Source organism: Schistocerca americana, chromosome 1 (assembly GCF_021461395.2).
Source record: "Schistocerca americana isolate TAMUIC-IGC-003095 chromosome 1, iqSchAmer2.1, whole genome shotgun sequence".
NCBI lineage: Eukaryota > Metazoa > Arthropoda > Insecta > Orthoptera > Acrididae > Schistocerca > Schistocerca americana.
The window spans coordinates 1,022,404,925-1,022,424,702 of NC_060119.1; the positions used below are offsets into that span (position 1 = coordinate 1,022,404,925).

The 19,778-nt window shown below is 39.2% G+C and overlaps 1 protein-coding gene across 5 annotated transcripts in view; it reads left to right on the forward strand.

The window, feature by feature from the left end:
• Positions 1-19,778, forward strand: part of LOC124616460 (serine/threonine-protein phosphatase 6 regulatory subunit 3) — a 186,685-nt gene that overhangs the window by 123,225 nt on the left and 43,682 nt on the right. For 4 of the 5 annotated variants that reach the window (XM_047144779.1, XM_047144793.1, XM_047144772.1 and 1 more), the window contains 3 exons: positions 3,302-3,391; positions 6,181-6,278; positions 15,697-15,843. In XM_047144779.1, the coding sequence (XP_047000735.1) occupies positions 3,302-3,391; positions 6,181-6,278; positions 15,697-15,843 (335 nt within the window). The remainder of the gene's footprint in view (positions 1-3,301; positions 3,392-6,180; positions 6,279-15,696; positions 15,844-19,778) is intronic. The other variant, XM_047144801.1, reaches the window with a different exon arrangement.

Sequence of the window (19,778 nt, forward strand, 5' to 3'; positions counted from 1 at the left end):
AGGATTGTTGCATAGTTGTTGTAAACATGTTGCCATTTAGTAATCGTGCAGCATTGAAGTAGTGCAGGATGTGCTATTGCTGTGAGTGCCTTTTACAAGCAGGGTGATTGTGTAACTACTGCACAAAGAGTATTTCAATTACATTAGCAGCTAGAATGCCATGGACACATTCTATCTGCTCATGCTATCACAGCATAGGTGCATAATGTTCAAGAAACTGGTACGGCCTTGAAAAAAAAGTCTTCAGGTGGCGTTCGAACGGTATGTACCCCAGAGAACATTGTAGCTTTAAGTGTTTCCATCAAGAGGAGCCCTCGCCTCTCCATTCAACAACAAGCATCTTGACTAGAGATTGGGTGACCAAGTGTACAAGGAATCAAAGTTCCACAAGTGTTGGTTACAGGTTACGCAACAATTAAATCCGAGACCCTGTGTCCCAAAGGGGGTTTTGCGAATAGGTCAAGGCTACCAATTTCCTTGACAACATGAGGATGTCAGACTGAAGCCCACTTCCACCTTAATTGATATGTTAACAGACAGAATTTCTGTTACTGCCACAGGAAAATCCTTGACAGTTTCAGATGTGTCCAATACATAGTGCCAACATTACAGTTTCGTGTGCTGTGTTGTGTCATGGTGTGATTCATCCTAACTTTCTTGAATGTGATGATGTCATTGCAACAACAGTAACATCAGCTCTGTATGTTGATAGACTTATTCTGTATGCCAGCACTGCATCATGTTAAACGTGGAAAACATGGTTTCAGCACAATGCAGTAACACCACATACTTTTTTAATGATCATTGGAAACTCTTAGCCATTTATTTGGATGGCGCATCATTTCACATAACTGTGACATTTGACGGCCTACAAGGTCCCCCAAATTTAGTGTGTCCAATGGCTTCCTGTGGAGACATCTCGAAAGCAATATGTTAAGCATAAATCGTGCAACTCCATTCCCAGAGATACACTATGTGATCACAAGTATCCGAATACCTGCCTGAAAATGACTTAAAAGTTTGTGGCACCCTCCATCGGTAATGCTGGAATTCAATATGGTGTTGGCCCAGCCTTAGTCTTGATGACAGCTTCCACTCTCGCAGACGTATGTTTCTTGGGGACCACTCCGCTACAGGCCATGTATTATGAAGAGGTACTCGATGGTGTTGAAAGATGCAATCGTCATCTCTGAATTGCTCTTCACCAGTGGGAAGCAAGAAGGTGCTTAAAACATCGATGTAGTCCTGTGCTGTGATAGTGCCAGGCAAAACAACAAGGGATGCAAGCCCCCTCCATGAAAATACAACCACACCATAACACCACTGCCTCTGAGTTTTACTGTTGGCACTACACACACTGGAAGATGACATTCACTGGGCATTCACCACATCCACACCATGCCATCAGATCACCACATTGTGTACCGTGATTTGTCACTCCAGACAATGTTTTTTGACTGTTCAGTCGTCCAATGTTTACACTCCTTATACCAAGCGAGCCATCATTCATCATTTGTGGCTTATGAACAGCTGCTCGATTATGAAATCAGAGTTTTCTCACCTCCTGCCTAACTGTCATAGTACTTCGGTCTGGATAGATGCCTGCCTATTACACATTACAACCCTCTTCAACTGTCGGCAGTCTCTTGTCAGTCAGCAGACAAGGTCGGCCTCTATGCTTTTGTGCTGTGCGTGTCCCTTCACATTTCCACTTCACTATCACATCGGAAACAGTAGACCTAGGGATGTTTATCAGTGTGGAAATCTCGCATAGAGACGTATGTCACTAGTGACACCCAATCACCTGACCACGTTCGAAGTCCGTGAGTTCCGCGGAATGCCCCATTTTGCTCTCTCACGATGTCTAATGACTACTGAGGTTGCTGATATGGAGTACCTGGCAGTAGGTGGCAGCACAATGCACCTAATATGATGAGTTTCTGTTTGTGGGGGTGTCCGGATACTTTTGATTACATAGCGTATGCTATACTGAGCATTCTAGAGTATCCATAAAGGGCTATTATAATGTGAACATTAAAAGGGAGCACTTCTTCCGCATGCGATCTTTAAGAAGTAGAAATACTTTGTAATGAAAACACAAAAGGCATATTGTATACATGCAGTTTTGTCAGTAAAATAAATTTCAAAAGGCATTGAGAAGGGCCAAAGAAGGATTTAATATGAAAACAAAATATACTATTCAGTTGTCTTCGGGGAAAAATATTGTTAAAATGTTCTTGGAATTTGCCTGAAATGAGATTCAGAATATTCCGAATTTCATGCATTCTATCACATAAGGATCACATTTATAAAGTTACAAAAATTGAAGCATGTAAGTGAACACAAGGACAACTCTGAACGTAACTAAGAAGGTAGTTATTGAGCATTGCTCTAGATGTTTTCTACTATGTAGAGTACAGTGACATTTGGAATATAAATTTAGATGTATCTTTGACTCAAATCGTTTTCTACATAGCAATTAGTAAGTAAAAAAGTATTAGCATTGCAAGTTGTTTATTCATCCCACACTGCCTCATCTGTAAGGTAGGTAACATACTTAGTTTGGCGCATAACTAGATTCAAATATGATGATGTATGATAAAATCCAGCATTCATCCACTGATAATGCAGTAGTGGTATACTAGGTGAAATATGAAAATCACTCATACTTCATGGAAAGATCAGTTATTAAAACACAATTTAAAATACATTAGAGGGAGCTGTACTTTTTTCCTTATTTTTTCAATTTTCGGCCTAGATTGCAAGTAAGTTTTGTTTTCTAGATTTAACAAATGGTTAGCACTGTTCATTGGACATCATCCAATTTGTTGGAGTGAAAAAGTGAAAATTTGAGGTAAGATATAGGTGAACATCTTGACCTTGAGCTAGTACATACAATATATATTTTATATGATGACTGATGGGCGAATTTAGCTATTGATAAAGTTTAAAAGAAAAATAATTATGACCTAGACTGAACACTGTAATAAAAGGTTAGTTATATTAGAAAGATGATGATGTGGTGGTGGTGGTGGTGGTGGTGGTGGTAGTAGTAGTAGTAGTAGTAGTAGTAGTAGTAGTAGTAATGAGGTGTTAGTTTCAAGTACAACAGATGTGTCATTATCTGAGTAAGTATCTAGACATTGAAAATGCTTGAGGTATTGGATTTTTGTATTGTTTGGTTAATTATTATTGTTGTTATACTTATTTGTGTAGTTATGTTGTTGCTGTGTGATGTTGACTCGAGTCTTCATGATTTCTATGATAGTTTTAGTCACTACCTGTTCCTATTCCTTTAAAGGGTGGCAGTCATCCAGGTCAGTCAAGTTCAGAAGACAGTAACTCAGAATATCCAGACATTCCATTTGCCCAGGGCATGGGATTTCGGCAGGTAAGCTTGTATTCAGTACTTCACACTTTTTTGATGAAATACTCATTTGCCCTAGTAGCAATGCTTTTGTCTGCTTAGAAGTGTACCGCTAATATGAAAAGAGGAAAATAAGGCTGCATAATATGTATTTAGGCTGCTGTAATAGTAAAATTATGATGTTCCCATTGCTGGTAAGCAGTTTGTGCGTATGGTGGCACTAATTCAATTGAAGGGATGTAATAGTCATGCAGTCGATATAGTGACAAATCTATATTGCATCAATAAAAGGCAGCTGTGTCACATGATGTCAAGTTTTCTTATAGATATGACAGTGCCACGTGACTAGAACTTGACAAATGAGGAATCAACTATGCCTCAATATTTACTGCACCTAATGTTCGAAATTACATTGCTCGTGTGATCTTCAGATTTTCCATGAGCTTTCATTTCTGTTCATATCTGCATTGTCTCTGTAAAAGTTTCGTCCAGAATACACTGAAAGCAGAACAGAATCATTTTATATTTTCACCAACATAAAGATTTATTTTTTCAATACAACTCTTTACTGAACTTTCAATGCAGGTATCTCCCATATTATTGTACATAATTTATGTTTAAATCAGGTTTGAGGCAACAGTTTTTTCACTTTCAGTTTATTGCCATTTGACAAAATAGAAAGTAGTGCACATACTAACTTATGGGCAAAACACATGAAACATAAGTTGTATGCAGAGCTAAACCAGGCTGTCACTGTGGAAGTGAGTAAATTATGCTTTGATATTTAAGAACAAGCAGTATTAAAATGGATCCGCACATTGAAGCACAATGGAAGACCGAGCATTTCATTGTAGATGTAACAATGATACGGACTAAGGAGCCACATTGGGTTTACCCCATAATGGTTTGGTAGGGGGAGTCTTAACAAATGACCTGTGCTCATCAGACGTGAATATCAAAATTTGTCATACCACAAGTTGCTTGTGATTGAGTGACTCGTGGCATGTTGCTGGAAATGCAAAGCACACCCTGGTGGCAGAATGACAAACAATGTGCTTGTGAGCATATTTGGCCACATGATGCAAATATGATTAAATTAAAATTAGGAGGTAACATATAAAAAATTCTGATGTACTGATCTTGTTGACTTGTTCAAGCATCTGATACTTAAACTGCTATTTTTTCCTAGCTTCTCTTTTGGTGTCAAAGAATCCTCATAACAAAATTGCATATCAGTTAGTACTAATACCTGACCAACTAATTAACTAGAGTGGTTTTCTTCCTTCTGCTAAATAATCTAAAATGACGCAAGGTGGATGTTACAAACAGGTCTTTTGTCAGGATGTGATGCCTTTAAACTTGGAAACTGTTTTATGGAGTTAACATAACTAAGTTGAGTTTATGCCCTTCAGTCACTAATTTTGTCTGTGCCTACTTCCACCAATTTCCAGCTAATCATCTTAGAGTTTGTTATAGTAAAGTGGTAGTGATAGGTGACCAAAAAAATTTGCAGACAGCCCTGATACCCAGAGTAAATTGGTAAACTTGATACTGTGAAGCCTGAAGTAAAGGTATCCTCACCAAGCAAGGTGGCACAGTGGACAGCACACTGTACTTACATTCGCTAGGACGATTGTTCAAATCCGCATCTGGCCATCCTGATGTAGGTTTTCCATGATTTCCCTAAATTGCTTCAGGCAAATGCCGGATTGGTTCCTTTGAAAGGACATGGCCGAATCCCTTCCCTAATCCAATGGGGCCCATGACCTTGCTGTTAGGTCCCCTCGCACAAATTGCCCAATGTAAAGCCCTCCTCAACCTGAAGGTAGGTTCAACATAGCAGTGCTGTACTGTGCTTGGACTTGTTTGTCGTTCTATGCTGTTGCTTTCCTCTCACCTTTGAACTGGCCTATCCAACTAGTTACAGAGTATCTTACAGTTTAACACGGACTCCGACCTATGGTACAGTAGTCATTTTTCACATACAAAAATAATTGCTAGAGGTGTAAGAAATTCCAAGGACTAACTGACTGAGGATTGTGCCTCAAACATTTGACCTGTAATAAGACACTCAATCAGCCTTCAAGCCACACTCCATAGGAATAACTGTCAACAGATCATGTTATTGTAAAAAGGAATGAAGTAACTCTTTTATCTGACAGTAATTCGGGATCTCCATCAACCTGCAGTATTGATACAGTGCCTGAGATACTGCAGCTGGTCGTAGACACAGTTATTCACAGCTCCCCAGATGGCACAAGCAGAGAGGAAAGTAGACTTACTATCTGGTAGAATTCATGCTTAAATATGTGCACACAGTGTCACATTGTCTGTTGGCAGTTGTCATTTGAAGCCTTCAGACCATGCCATTGATTACGGTGTTCAACTATTTACTTGTTTTATGGTTCCTTCTCTTTTGATATAAGACAGATCTGATATGCTTATGGTGCTCTTTCTGTGTTTTGGACTCTGTTTCTAATCAGCCACTCATTGTGTGGACTTGGTCATTATTGACCACTTAGAACTGCCATTTATTCACTGGTCACTGTGCAGAGTGACAATGTACTTCAGCTACTTACACGGAGTAGGATAGTAAATTACCAGTCGCTTGATTTATTATAGTACCTTGTGTTCCACTGTTAAGCCTCATAATGAATTGGAAAATACTTCATTCCATTGTAACTCTGCTTCATGATATTTTGGTACATAGTGGGACTTGAATTTGTAAGTAACTGATAGTACTTCAATCTTTTCTTTGCTTTTCATTGTATTCCTTTTAATTACATTGACTTAAGCAAGTATTTCTTTTTCAGACTTTTCCTGATTATGAGATACCACAGGTGGCTTCACAATTCATTGAAAATTACAGTTTCCAGGATGATGAATTTGCTGCAATTGAGGATGCAAACCAGTAAGTTCTCTCTCTCTCTCCCTCTCTCTCTCTCTGTCTGTGTGTGTGTGTGTGTGTGTGTGTGTGTGTGTGTGTGTGTGTACAGGATCTCAGAGATGATTAAATTATACAGCATTTGAAAGGTCTTGTACCTTGATGAGTTTGTGCTAGATAGTATCTGATCTGAGACCTTAACTACTGAAGTGTGAGAACTTTTTTTAAAGAAATTGTAATGAGCAGCTGTTCACTGGTTAAGATGGCGTTTCATTATATTGGCTTAGTGCATAAATTTGTAACATATTTCCATAAGTTTAATGAACACAACAGATACACATAACATAGATTGAGTCGTCAATAATACATCTTCTACTTCACTATTTACAACCTTCTGCTGATGTAGGGTAACTTTTCAGTTCTGCAACTGTGGAAATCACATGGTTTTGAGGTGAAGAACTCATTGAGCCATGTTCAAAGTGCATTCGAAATGAAGTTCTTTGTTGATTATTTGATAGAGAGCGGAAAAGGATAGAATCAGAGGGCTAAAGATCATGTGATTGAGGTGGGAGTGGAATGACTTCCCAACCCAACTCCTGTATAGTGTTTTTTGAATGCGGGCATGTGTTACCCCGGCATAGCATCACTTCATGCAGTATCTGCAAAATACACACAACAGATGGCAACCCTACACACTGCATATACACACATTTGATACACAATGAAAAGGGAAAAATGAAGTGTTGAAATAAATGTGGTTGAAAAATTGTCGGCTCTCCAGCACGATACACATGGATTATCATCATCAAAGGTCGCAAGTAACAACAAATGATAATTTAATCACAGGAAACTTAGGCTGCAACAGGTGTTTCTAACCTGATAAGAAAGCGTACAAGAGAAAACTTAATATAGTACCATAAACTGGGACAATCATTCTAAAACACGAATCTTGATCTCTAATTTCATAATATGTGGATATGACAACTTACTTATGTATTTATATATTTAAATAAAGAAATGAAAACACTTTTGGCAGAGCTACCTGGCAAACTGGGCAACTTTGCCAACTGCATTAATATCAGTAGAAATCACTAAAAAAAATTACCAAAAAAGTAGTACGAGACCTTGGAAACAATTTACACATTAGTATTACACGCTTTAATGCAAAGAGACTTAACAATGAAACTGTTACAGAAAGGTACACACAAAATTCGAATCTTCTAAGTTCAGCATTCTCATCATAAAAGAAAAACTAACCCACTGAGAAGTAGTAATAAAAGTGCAAGTTTTAAATGAATAGCTATGGACATATAATGAGGAAGAACCTCGGGCTTGCTAAAAATGCCTTAACCTCCTGAGCTCTTTAAATTCACCAAATAGAGCCAACTACTGGTTCCACCGTTTAAGTGAGCTGTCCAGTCTTGCCCCCGATGAAGTTAACCTTTTGTGGCTTCTCAAGACCTGCACTGGACAGCCGGAGTCCCCCTAAAACCACAACTTGCCAGCCACGCACCTTCCAACCGATTGACTCTTCAGACTCCGCCAAACCACCAACACCCACACCTCAACCAAAGATCTTAGCTCATAACACACGATTGAATTGATATTGGCAACCTAAGTAGTTAGTGATACCAGTGGAATACCATACCGCCAAGATAAGAGCCACCTCAGCTCAACAACAGCATGGAAAAACCACTTTTCAAAATGCAGAGCACAAACCATCCACTTGCCGTATTGCCAGATTTTGTAGCTTTTGCTCCTCCTAAAATCCATGTGCCCCATAACTTTGACAATAAATCATGAAAGGATGAAGCAGCTCTCCTGATCCCAAAGCTGCAAACATTAAAGAAACACTTGCTTTGCAAAAATTTATAACTCTTTCTGGATTCTTGCATCCCCTATGAAATAATGTTTTTTTTTTTACAAGAGTGCTCTACATCATTGGTCCCTTACTTAGTTTGGCACTTATTGCAAATCTCTCAACCAGCACAAAGTGCCAAGTGGCTGGACAAAAGTGCGGGTGACTCCTCTATGTAAGGAAAGTAAAAGAACACACCTGCAAAATTACAGACCAGTATCCTTAACATTGGTTTGCTGCAGAATTCTAGAGCGTTTTCTGAGTTTGAGAATAATAAATTTCCTAGGGACCAAAAAGCTCACATCCACGAATCAGTGTGGCTTTAAAAACATTATTCGTGTGAAACCCAGGTGGATCTTTTCTCACATGATATAGTGCGAGCTATGGATGAAGGGAAACAGACTGATTCCGTATTTCTAGATTGCTGAAAAGCATTCAACACGGTATGTCATTGCAGACTGTTTACAAAGGTACATGCATATGGAATAGGCTCCCAGATATGTGACTGGCTCGAAGACTTGGTATGTTCATTGGAAACGGGTGTATCAGGAGTGTCCCAGGAAGTGTGATAGGACCGTTGCTATTTTCTACGGACATAAAAGATCTGGCAGACAGAGTGGGCAGCAATCTGCGGTTTTTCAGTGATGATGCTGTGGTGTACAGGAAGATGACTGTAGGTTGATATAAGATCACATAGACAAAATTTCTAGTAGGTGTAATGAATGGTAGCTGACTCTTAATGTAGGAAAATGTAAGTTAATGCAAATGAATAGGAAAAGCAAACCCATAATGGTTGGATAGAGCATTCGTAGTGTTTTGCTTGACATAGTCACATCATTTAAATATCTGGGCATAACGTTGTGAAGCGATATGAAATGGAACAAGTATGTGAGGATTGTGTTAGGGAAGCCAAATAGTCAACTTTGGTTTATTGGGAGAATGTTAGGAAAGTGTGGTTCATCTGTAATAAAGGAGACCACATATAGAACGCTAGTGCGACCTATTCTTGAGCACTGCTCGAATGTTTGGGATCCTCACCAGGTCAGATTTAGAGGTGAGCTGCTAGATTTGTTGTGGTAGGTTCGATCAGCTTGCAAGTGTTAGGGATATGCTTCAGGAGCATAGGTGGGAATCCCAGGAGAGAAGAAGACATCCATTTCGAAGAACACTACTGAGATAGAGAACCGGCATTTGAAGCTGACTACAGATTGATCGTACTGCCACCAACGTACATTTTACATAGGAACCACGAAGATAAGATTCGAGAAATTAAGGCTTGTATGGAGACATACAGATGTGTGTAGTTGCAGATGTAGAGGGTCATCAGTCAAATTTGTCTTGTCATAGTTCTTTCTAATGAGTCTTTCAAATGAGTTAGCATGCTTAAAGCTGATCTGTTTCAACTCTAGCTTTAGCAAGGGAAAAATTTGGTACTTATGTCAGGAAAATATTTTTTATACCATTTCACAAAAGAATGGTACCAGTCATCACCAGGTAATCAATTTTTGAATTGTGAAACCTGCTTCTCCATTGACCCCAAGAAATTTTTCACAATGAGCCATAGATCAAGGGTGTCAAGAGGCATTCCCCAATCTCCACACGAGGACTTGTTCGAGGATCTTCCACTATTCAGTGCAGTCTGCACCTTTGTTTCTTTAAATGGAGACTTTTTGCTTTACTTTTCAATTGTGCTTTGAGAAATACTGAAGTCTCTTGCTGTTTTTCCATTGCTCATTTACTTATTAATCACTGTAGAGACAGCTAGCCGTAGCATAGTGTTGTCATAATTATGATACCTGTGTGCTCCCTGTTTGGTTCTACTGAGTCTTGGCATTTCAACGACATATACAGAGACCCAGAAATGCTCGATTAAAATAAAATGTGAAAGAAGTAAGGAAAGGCAAGATTCTAGGCTGACAAAGTTGTCCCATTGATACTGAGCTTCCTGCTGCAACATTGCCAAGTTACATTAGTATACTAAATACACCACACAATTTTATTTCTAAAAAGTGATCCTGAAATGTAATTATATATTGCAGTGAACAAAAGAAATAGACTTCACCTACGTTAGAATGAGTGGGCAGGGCAAGACACTTTTGTAGACTACCAGAAACTGTGTGTTCACAAGCTGAAAGAAAAAGCACTGACAAAGACGAGAAAGCAATGAATAAATGTACACCAAATCTGTCATTCATTGTTGCCTTGTGCAGTGAAAGCATTGGAACCTCAATTTCATGATCCAGGAACTTGGTAGGACACCAAAGATTATCTTATTCAAAAAGTGGCAAAGTTGCACTGCTTGGTGAAGCTGTCCCAGTTTACAGTGACACATTTGTAACAACTTTATAATGCATTTATTCTATACATAAAATGAACATGTATTGCTGGCCACAGATGATGATTTAGAAACGAAAGAAGCAAAACATGTATGTTTAAAAAAGCAAACTTCCTTTCATTTAGTTGCAAAGATGGAATACATCTCCATGAATTTTGAAGCAACTAAAGGATGATGTAAAACTGATAAAATCTTTAAGGAGTCCACATTTAGTTGTTTAACTTGTAAAACAAATAAAAGCCTGATATTTGCTTTTTTACGCACCTGAGTAATATATGTGTTATGTTAACCAACTATTATGGAGAAAATTATGATTATTTTTTCGCCTCTGAAACTAGTTCTTATTTGGGTGTATCTTTGTTTTTGTGACTAAATGATAAGTTCGTGAGTTGTCTGAATTTAACTGTATTATTTACTGTATATGTCTGGTCAATATTAACCCCCTAATGCCTGAATAAATATCTAGATGAAAGATAAAAATAAAAGATTGTGGCGCTTTGGAAGTATTGGAAACACTCAAATGGATGCAGCGCTTGTGAGAATTTTTGGTAGCTTCATGCAGAACCAGCAGCTAATGGCGCTGGCACTCAAAAGCAGTTAGCCTTCCCGTTATTAATACTGCATTACTATGAGATGAATTCACGCCACTCGGCATTATGCGGTTAAAGTCAAGTGTTCTTGCCAGAGAGAATGGTGCCAATGCCTCACACCAGATGTCTTTCACATCTCTCTTACTTAACCAGTAGGGAGTTCTGGAAAAAAAAAAAGACGGTTTCCTTCTTGATTAAGTAGGTTAAAATGTTTGTTCATAATCAAAAATGGCCCACCAGTCATACTTCACCTTCTCCTGTCTTATTGGATGGAACACTGCACTTCCAGTCAAATTCTCTGTCATTCTGTGTGTTTCAGGAACTTTTCGTAAATATGTAACTTCCTGAGAGATTGAAACTGTATGTCAGGCTGGGATTTGAACCCAGAATCATGCCATTTGCAGGTGGTGCTGTTACCAGCAGAGTTATCTGGATGCTACTCATGGTCTTTCCTCACAGCTTCCGTTTCCTATTATCACTTTCCTGCTCTACAACTCACCTTAAAAATGTTGCATTATAAGAATAATGTACTCTTTTGCATAATGCTCACCTTCTTGGGAATCAAATTTCATAAATGATTCAGATACAGTGGTAACATTGCAGTGTTTGTAGACAGTGTGCTGTCTTTTGTAAGAGAGAAAATAGGCAGAACCATTCGAGACTGTTGCCTGGGAGAATTAAACTAGAATGGAGGAAGGTTTCTTTAGGTCTGCAAAAGGTTTCAGGTAGCTCTGGTGAAAATGTCTTCAGGAAACAGAAAATAAGAAAGTGAAATAAGAGAAAAATACAGCTAGACAAAGAGTTACGAGCCAAGCAGGAAGTGTCAACAAGTTAATGGTGATGTTCTTCTTAAGCCTTGACTTGGATGACGTATACAGAGCAAAGCAAATCATCACTAATGTCTAGCTACAAAACTTTAAAGCTAAAGCTTATTGGATTGAAGTCATCTGAATACAAAGACTATACTGTGTAATGTATATGAGCACAGCATTCCTTGAAACAATCTTGTGTCAAATGAGACTTCTGGCATGTTGCACTGCATCCTGTAAGTTACAAGCTCAGTCCAGAAATTGCCCCAATATTGTGTACTTAGTCTGTTAGGGAACACTATGATTGGTTGGAGTAGTAGTGCTTTATCTTTACTGTGTGTGCTATGTCAGTGTTTCCTGTTGCACACGTCTGTGCCATTAACTGCAGCCTTACATGTGTAATGTGATCCTTTCTGTCAGATCCTCACAGGGTCACTCACAGAACATATTCATAGAGAAAATTGTCAGATCGCTCTCCAATTATTGTGTATGTGGTACACACTGTGCCTCATTGAAAAGCGTTATTTGGATTCCAGTTGGGCCACATTACTGTTACTGTTTGCTACCAGTGTTGCACTGCCCAATAATGTTATGGTATAGAGATATCATTTAGCTGGATTTAAACAGCATTCAGAACACTTTCATCATCGCCAATGAAATTCCTTGCCGTTACAGGAATTTGTGAAGAGGTTGCAGTGCCTCTGAAAATCAGGGTCTAATTTGCTCCCCACATGTGTAGCAGTACTGTGCATTAAATCTTACTCTCAGAGCCTGGTAGAAATACTTTAATGATAAATGTATCAACAAATGACTACTTTCTTCAAAACAAGTCCTCAGGAACTTAAGACTTTGTCCACTGGCAAGTAAACTTCCACAAACAGCTTGCAGAACCTGTTGCCTTCGGCTTTGTGTCTGAGGAGGACTTTGAGGTTTTTAACATATTGAGGCTCTAAGATAACAACATTAAGTACAGATTCTAACACGAATCGCCAAGAATAACTAATGAAAAAGTCCCATCGCGCAGCGTTCGAGGTCATATTGCACAACGGAAGTGAATTATAGCGCACTGCGGGTCTATGTAAAACTAGAGACCCGCGGCGGTGCAACCAGAAATTTTCTAAGTCCTGCTCAAGGTCGCGCGCACTTAGCACGTATTTTAATGTGGAAGCACCCCCAGAAAGTCAGATTCTGCAAGTTTTGCGAACTTTCAGAAGTAGCTCCTGCAAGTTAGTGTGAACTGCTTCTTAGAGACGATGAATAGATGTACCGTATTTACTCGAATGTAAGCCGCACTTTTTTTCCGGTATTTGTAATCCAAAAAACCGCCTGCGGCTTAGAATCGAGTGCAAAGCAAGCGGAAGTTCTGAAAAATGTTGGTAGGTGCCGCCACAATAACTTCTGCCGTCGAATATATGTAGCGCTACTCAGGCATGCTTCGTAGGCACAAAGTTAAATACTGGCGCCGAAACCTCTGCGTCAGTAAATAAATTTTTTAAAAAAGATGGAAGACGAGCTTTTTTTCTCCGCCCCGAGTTTCGACCACTGCATTTTCATACATTATCCAACGAAGTAAATACAAGTTCCGTATTGTTCATCTTCGAATGTAGCAGAATTTCAATATACTACGAACATCCGACTGGCAAGACTGTTTGGGATGTTTGTCAATATGGCCAACTCTACGTTCTGAATTCTTTCTGCCTGTGAGAAGAGATTGTTGCTAATAGGAATCTGATGAAATGTGAATCACATGGAGTATTCTCTTCACCATAAGAATAATACGAATATAAACATTTTGCCATGTATTCTTTCGTGTTTGCTGCTATCTCATTTAAATCCTGTCTGCCTAATAAACTACGAAACTAGAGTGAGACAACAGCAAACGCGGAAGAATATACATATCATGCCATGTTTATATTCATATTATTCTTATGCCGAATAGTGATACAGTCAGAAATGAAGCACAACAACTGACTAGATTTTTAAATCTAAGATGACTCTCATTTCTGTGCAGAATTTAATGTACTAAAGAGGCGTCTGCAAAGATTTTAAACGGAGAAAAATTTTCGCCTAACTCTCGTTCAGAACATGTTCTATCATATGCAGTCTATTATTTGGTTCTTGTTGATCATTATCAAAGAAAGCAGCAGTGTAAGTAACAACAAATAGCAGTCTCTTACCATTGTTTCGCTAATAAGATGATTCCTATTTCTTTTTTTAATTGGTAGCGCGCACAAAAGCAAGGCATGCCGCGAGCGGCGACAGACCGTAAACACACACTTTCAGAATGCGACAAACAATGCATGACACAGTACAGTAATGCATTTTCAGCTTAGAGTGACGTAAACACCTATAACAAAGAAAACGGCACTTATCAGATCAAAGCAAAATAAGCAATCGATTCAAACCAGACGAAGCACGTGAAAGAAGTGAAGTGGAAGGGTACCCGTATAAATATGGCCGGAGCGCCTGACGCATAGCAATGGCTAGCTGGTAAAACTTAACTGCTAAGCTTACAACTCGAACCAAACTACTGTAGCTGTATCGTCATTCATTCGACCTAAATTGTCTTATATTACAATGGACCAACTTTGTTTTGATCTGGAGATGCGGCCTAAAACTTTTCTCTCCACTTGAATTTCGAGTCTCAAATTTCAGGTGCGGCTTAGAGTGGGGAATTTTTTTTTTCCTTTATTTCGAATCTCATTTTTCAGGTGCGGCTTAGATTCGAGTGCGGCTTAGATTCGAGTAAATACGGTAGCTGAAAGGGAGGGAAAACATTCTGAGAGCATTTAGCATACCTAGTATGCTTTAGTGCTCTGTATGGTGCAACAAGGTTGCTATTTACAGCAGGATTGTTATTTACTGTAGAATCTTTGATTGGATATGTAGCTCAGCTGAGGTATACTGTTTGGGCTCAACTGCTCACCTACAAGCAGCTGGCTGCCTGTGGGTACAGGTGGACAGATATTGACAGACTGTTGATACATAGTCAGTCATGTAGCTGGGCTGAAGCCTACATGATTGCACTGCCCTAGCAGAGAGTTGCTGGCATGGATGGCAATTGTCTTACCACAAGTGCAAAATGTGTACAATAGAGCTGCTCGGCGGGTGGCCTACAGTACTTGTGTTTGCCTGCAGGTGAGGCGAGGGGCCCCATAGTCTCACAGGGCAGCATTAGAACAGCCTGATGGAAGGAATTCGTTGCAGTCTATTTACTTTTAATGATTTATACCGACTACATTATGTATGATTTTTCAGCAGATGTGTGTGTTTTGAAGGTGAATGTTACTGATATGCTTCTGCCTTTCCCATTTCCCAGCTGTTAGTCCAGTGTTGCCTATGCAACACCAGCACACTATCTTGTCAACTGTAAAAATACCTTATAATGTAATTTTATAAATTGAATGTATAATTCTGAAATAACAAGTAAAAAGTTGCAATTGGGTACTGAAACTACAAAGTGATGGGAGTTACAAAATGCAAGACGAGTGAAGAGGGCAGGTTGTGTGTGTGTGTGTGTGTGTGTGTGTGTGTGTGTGTGTGTGTGTGTGTGATGGGATGTGTAGCTAAACATGAATTTATTGAAGCTGTTGTACAGAATTTGAAGATATTTGCTTGATTATGAATGCTAGGGAAGAAGTACTAAACATGACCTAGAGCCTCCAGTCAGAAACAAAATTTTTAACAGTGATCAAAAAATGTTAACTTAAAAATTAGTTTTAATTCAGTTAATTTGAAAGTATTACTTTGTGATCTCAATTCTGCTACATGCATTAGGTACATAGAAAGGAAATAGTAGTAGTATTAATTGTACTGAAGAAAGCTGGTATGTCTTATTTTACTTTGGTTCCAGGTTGAAGGATGACATTGATCAACAGGAAGATATTTTCGGCAAATTATGTGCCCAAAAAACACAAACATTGGAAAAAACGGATGATGAAGTTTGGGATGATCAAGAACAAGAATTAAACTTCCAGTCAGTCATAGATTCAAAAGCAAGGTAAATTAAGTTTTGCGCTCCCCCCTCCCCCGCCCCCTCCCAGTGCACATGCGCACTCACAAAAACGCGCACGCACACACACAACACACACACACACACACACACACACACACACACACACAGTAAAGTAAAGTAAACTTGTCCAGAAAATCCTTTGGGATAGTTAAGGTTTTTATTCATTCACTACTGGTTTTGTTTTGTGCTATGTTGCCACTGATTTCTGCATTGCAGTGTTTGCTGGAGATTGTACCAAAATACTTCCATTTCTTGTGCAAACAGTTCTGCACATATTTTCCATGAAGTGTGCTTTGCATAGCACTCAACAATCAACACATGCTGTTTTATCGTGAGCACTTTTTTGTGTCGCATTCAACTGGTCACTAAACTTACGTGCTTCTCTCTCTCTGACTCAAATGTAATGGCACAGTGAAGTACTGAGGGCAGGATCATGTGAGAGACATGCCTACTCTGGCATGTGATACCAACTGTGCGTTGTAATCACAGTGTCCAGCATTTTCTGTGATGTACTTATTACCCTTTGTCACTACTACGGTATGTTTTTTGTAAGGTGTTTGTGATCTCTCTCTTATTCCCCATTCAATCATACATTTTATTTCATTAACTACTGTACCTTTTAGTAGTAATGATATAGGGTGCAGTCCATTAGGAAAAAAGGTTTATGCTTCTTCATTTTGAACTTGCACGCATATGTGTAGACCACTCTAGGATTGTTTGAAATTCTTGCTTTGTCCTTTGAGCTTGATTTGTTACTCCTATTTGAACTGACTTTCATACATTTACTTTCAGTAATATTTCACGCTTGTTCTCCTTGTTTATCCTCTCAGTCTGAATTCTGTCCTGTGCTCTCTTACCTCTGATTCGAGCTGTACCTGGAATTCTGTCCTGTGCTCTCTTGCCTCCAATTAGAGCTGTAGCACAACTATCATTTTTTGGCACAAGTGACTAAAACGACAACACGTCCTCGGCTAATGCAAGAGACCGTGTAAGTGGGTCCAACCAGAGCCGACCAAACACAGGTAGGTCAGGGATTATCTGCTGATGTGACAGAAACGGCCACCACATCATCAAGAGATTATTACATAGCCAGATCAGCCAAGGGACCTGCATTGAAATGATGGTGAAACACAGCTGAGAGACAGAAATATTATGGTGCAATGACCTGATTACTTCATGCTCGAGCAATAAGCTCTGTTCTTGCAATGTGATCGGAATCAATGTCTTGACAAAAAAAAAAAAAGGGATGCACCAAACCCAGATAAATATCCCCCATTTGTAGATAGATTCATTCGGTCTGGTAGCTGCAAGCTTTAAGAAGAGGTCCACATTATTGTGCTGTTCATCAGGGATCTAAAAGTTGCCTCCACAAGATATGACCACTAACTGCAGGCATAATGCTGGCTATGTTGTGGATTTAGCACCTTCCAGCTAATGGGCCACCTCGGGGACTACTTACAGTTGCTGCTAGCCTCCCTGAAGAACTACTGTTAAAGCCAGAGATGGACAGCTGCTTAATCACCTTCACCTGTATGGGCACACAAGCGCTGTATGCCTCCCTCTGCTATGGTAGGCACTGATGGCAGAGAGCTGTCTTCCTCTATGGTGTCCACAGCGGGATTCTGTGCCTTTGGACATGCTCTGTCCTGAGCGGCCAACCTGAGTCCAGTCAGTGCACACACAGCCACATGCACCTGTTCCCAGAGTTACTGGTATCATTGCAGGCTGCCTATTTCGTGGTTCAACACCTGCCATGTTGAGCAAATGCCTTGGAGGGCATTGCCATAGATAGTTGTTACTTGTGGTGTGTGCTCACTAATAAAATGCATGTTTAATCAATGATTTTTTTCATGATAACACTTCATCCTGCAAGCTGGCAGCTGCTCACAGTACCACTTGCTACACCACCCAGGTTGCTGAACTATCAGTTCCTGATACTCTCTAGTCAGTTCCACCGCCTATTGTAGTGGCCGTCCAATACTGGCCATTACAAGTAGTTTCAGAGATGGGATTGGCATTTGCAGCTGGATCCAGGACCACATCTCCAGTCGCAATTTGCACTATCAGAATGCAATGAAGTAAATTTGGACTGCTTTCTGAGAATGTTTAAATATTAGTGTTAGTTTTCACCTTGTTAGTATGGGCAATGCATCTTTTCAGGAGCAAAGGTTGCTGCTCACTGTATAGAAGTTTTAAAGGTGTTGACCATGTGTAGCATTTCATACCTCCTCATCATTTTGATTTGCTTCTCCTGTTGTTGTTGTTTGTTGTATTTGTTGGCTGTTTCCAAATGGGAGGTTAGTAGATCCTTGTGAGACTGTGCCAGTTAATAGGGCAGTGTGTCTGGTTACGAATAAGGGGAAGTAGTAATTATGAATAGCCACTCGGGCAGAAAGTTTTAAGTTACAGTAAGAAAAGTCATGATAGTATTACTTTTAAGTGTCCACGTTGATTTTGTTTTGTGTGAATGAGAGAGGATCAATCATGTCATTGGCAGTGACATAGGGGGCTAACCTGGGGAAAATTTTGCAAAAGGAAATAGTGGCTCTGAAAGCAGACCAAGCAGATATAGTTGTGAAAGTAAATGTTGCAGAGAAAAATGTGGCTTTGTACAGGGAAGTGTCCAGAGCAAGTGGAGAAGAGGCAGAAAGAATTTGACAAATGATTGGTTAAAAACGAGGAAAAAAGTAAAGTGTATGTTGTAGTGCAACTACTGGTTTTGTGTCGACAAGGCTAAATCCTTTTTGGAGACTGTGCCTGAGAATCGAGAGGTTCACCAGGGTGCATATATGCATGCAAAATGCATTTATTTTTTGAATGCTCAAAAAGTATGCATTAACAGTCTCCTTTATGAGATCACAAGTGCAGTTTAAAACTTCATATTTTGGGGAAAATTGATTTTGCATGCATATTTATTAGAATTTACAAGTAATGGCATATTCCCCTTTTTCTAGCCGAAATCAAAGTTCTCATTCATAATCAATTAACATTTTATCAAAAAATCATAAAGTAAAGTATTTAAAATTCTACTTGGTTGACATGTGTAATACTTCACTTTATTGTCTTGAAATGACGGCTTGTGGCTGTAGTTATAAGATTTCATCATATGAGATAATTGTTTAGCCATGTTACAACAGATGCTGAGGTTTCCCTCATTCATAGTGCAGGATGTATGTGCCCTGGGAATTCTGGGACTTTTTCATTGTCTTGATTTTCAGTTAAATTTTTGTACTTCTGACTGGTAAGAACTTATAGTCTGACAAAGATTGTTACTACAGTCAGCTACTGCAGAATAATACTGCAGCAGTAAGACATAAACAGGGGAGTAACACCAAAATGCAACTTTCAGTGTAAAGAAAATATGCCATACAACATCAAATCGCAGTGCACTCATAAGCATCTGCCCACAGCAAAATGAGTCAAAGGGTTTAGGACAAAGACTATGCAATACTTTGTAACAACAGACTGGTTTTGATGAGCATGACGTCACAACTATTTATGTTTTTAACAGGTCGTGTGAAAATATTGTAAGTAAATTTCCTTCTGTGCAAGATGAATTATATTATATGTGAGGATGCGTGATGAATTTCTTAAATCACTTGGACGCAGAAGACCTGCTATTTATGCCATTGTTTAAAATTTTACTGTCTTGTTTGTGGTAGATTACTATATCTTAAAGGGCAACACATGCTAAAGAAGACAAAGCTTCAACTCTGGTTTCCATATTTATTCTAGTTCTTTCATAGATTACAAATTAAGCAACAACAATAGCAAAAGTGTAATTACTCCTCAAAACAAAGTGCAAGGTGAGTTCTTGAACGATTTCACACGTTATTGTCTTTCCTGTGGAAAAATCAAAGTGTATTCAGCCAGGTAACTCACGAAATGTTAATTGCACAGCAGTGAAATGTGTAATCGTG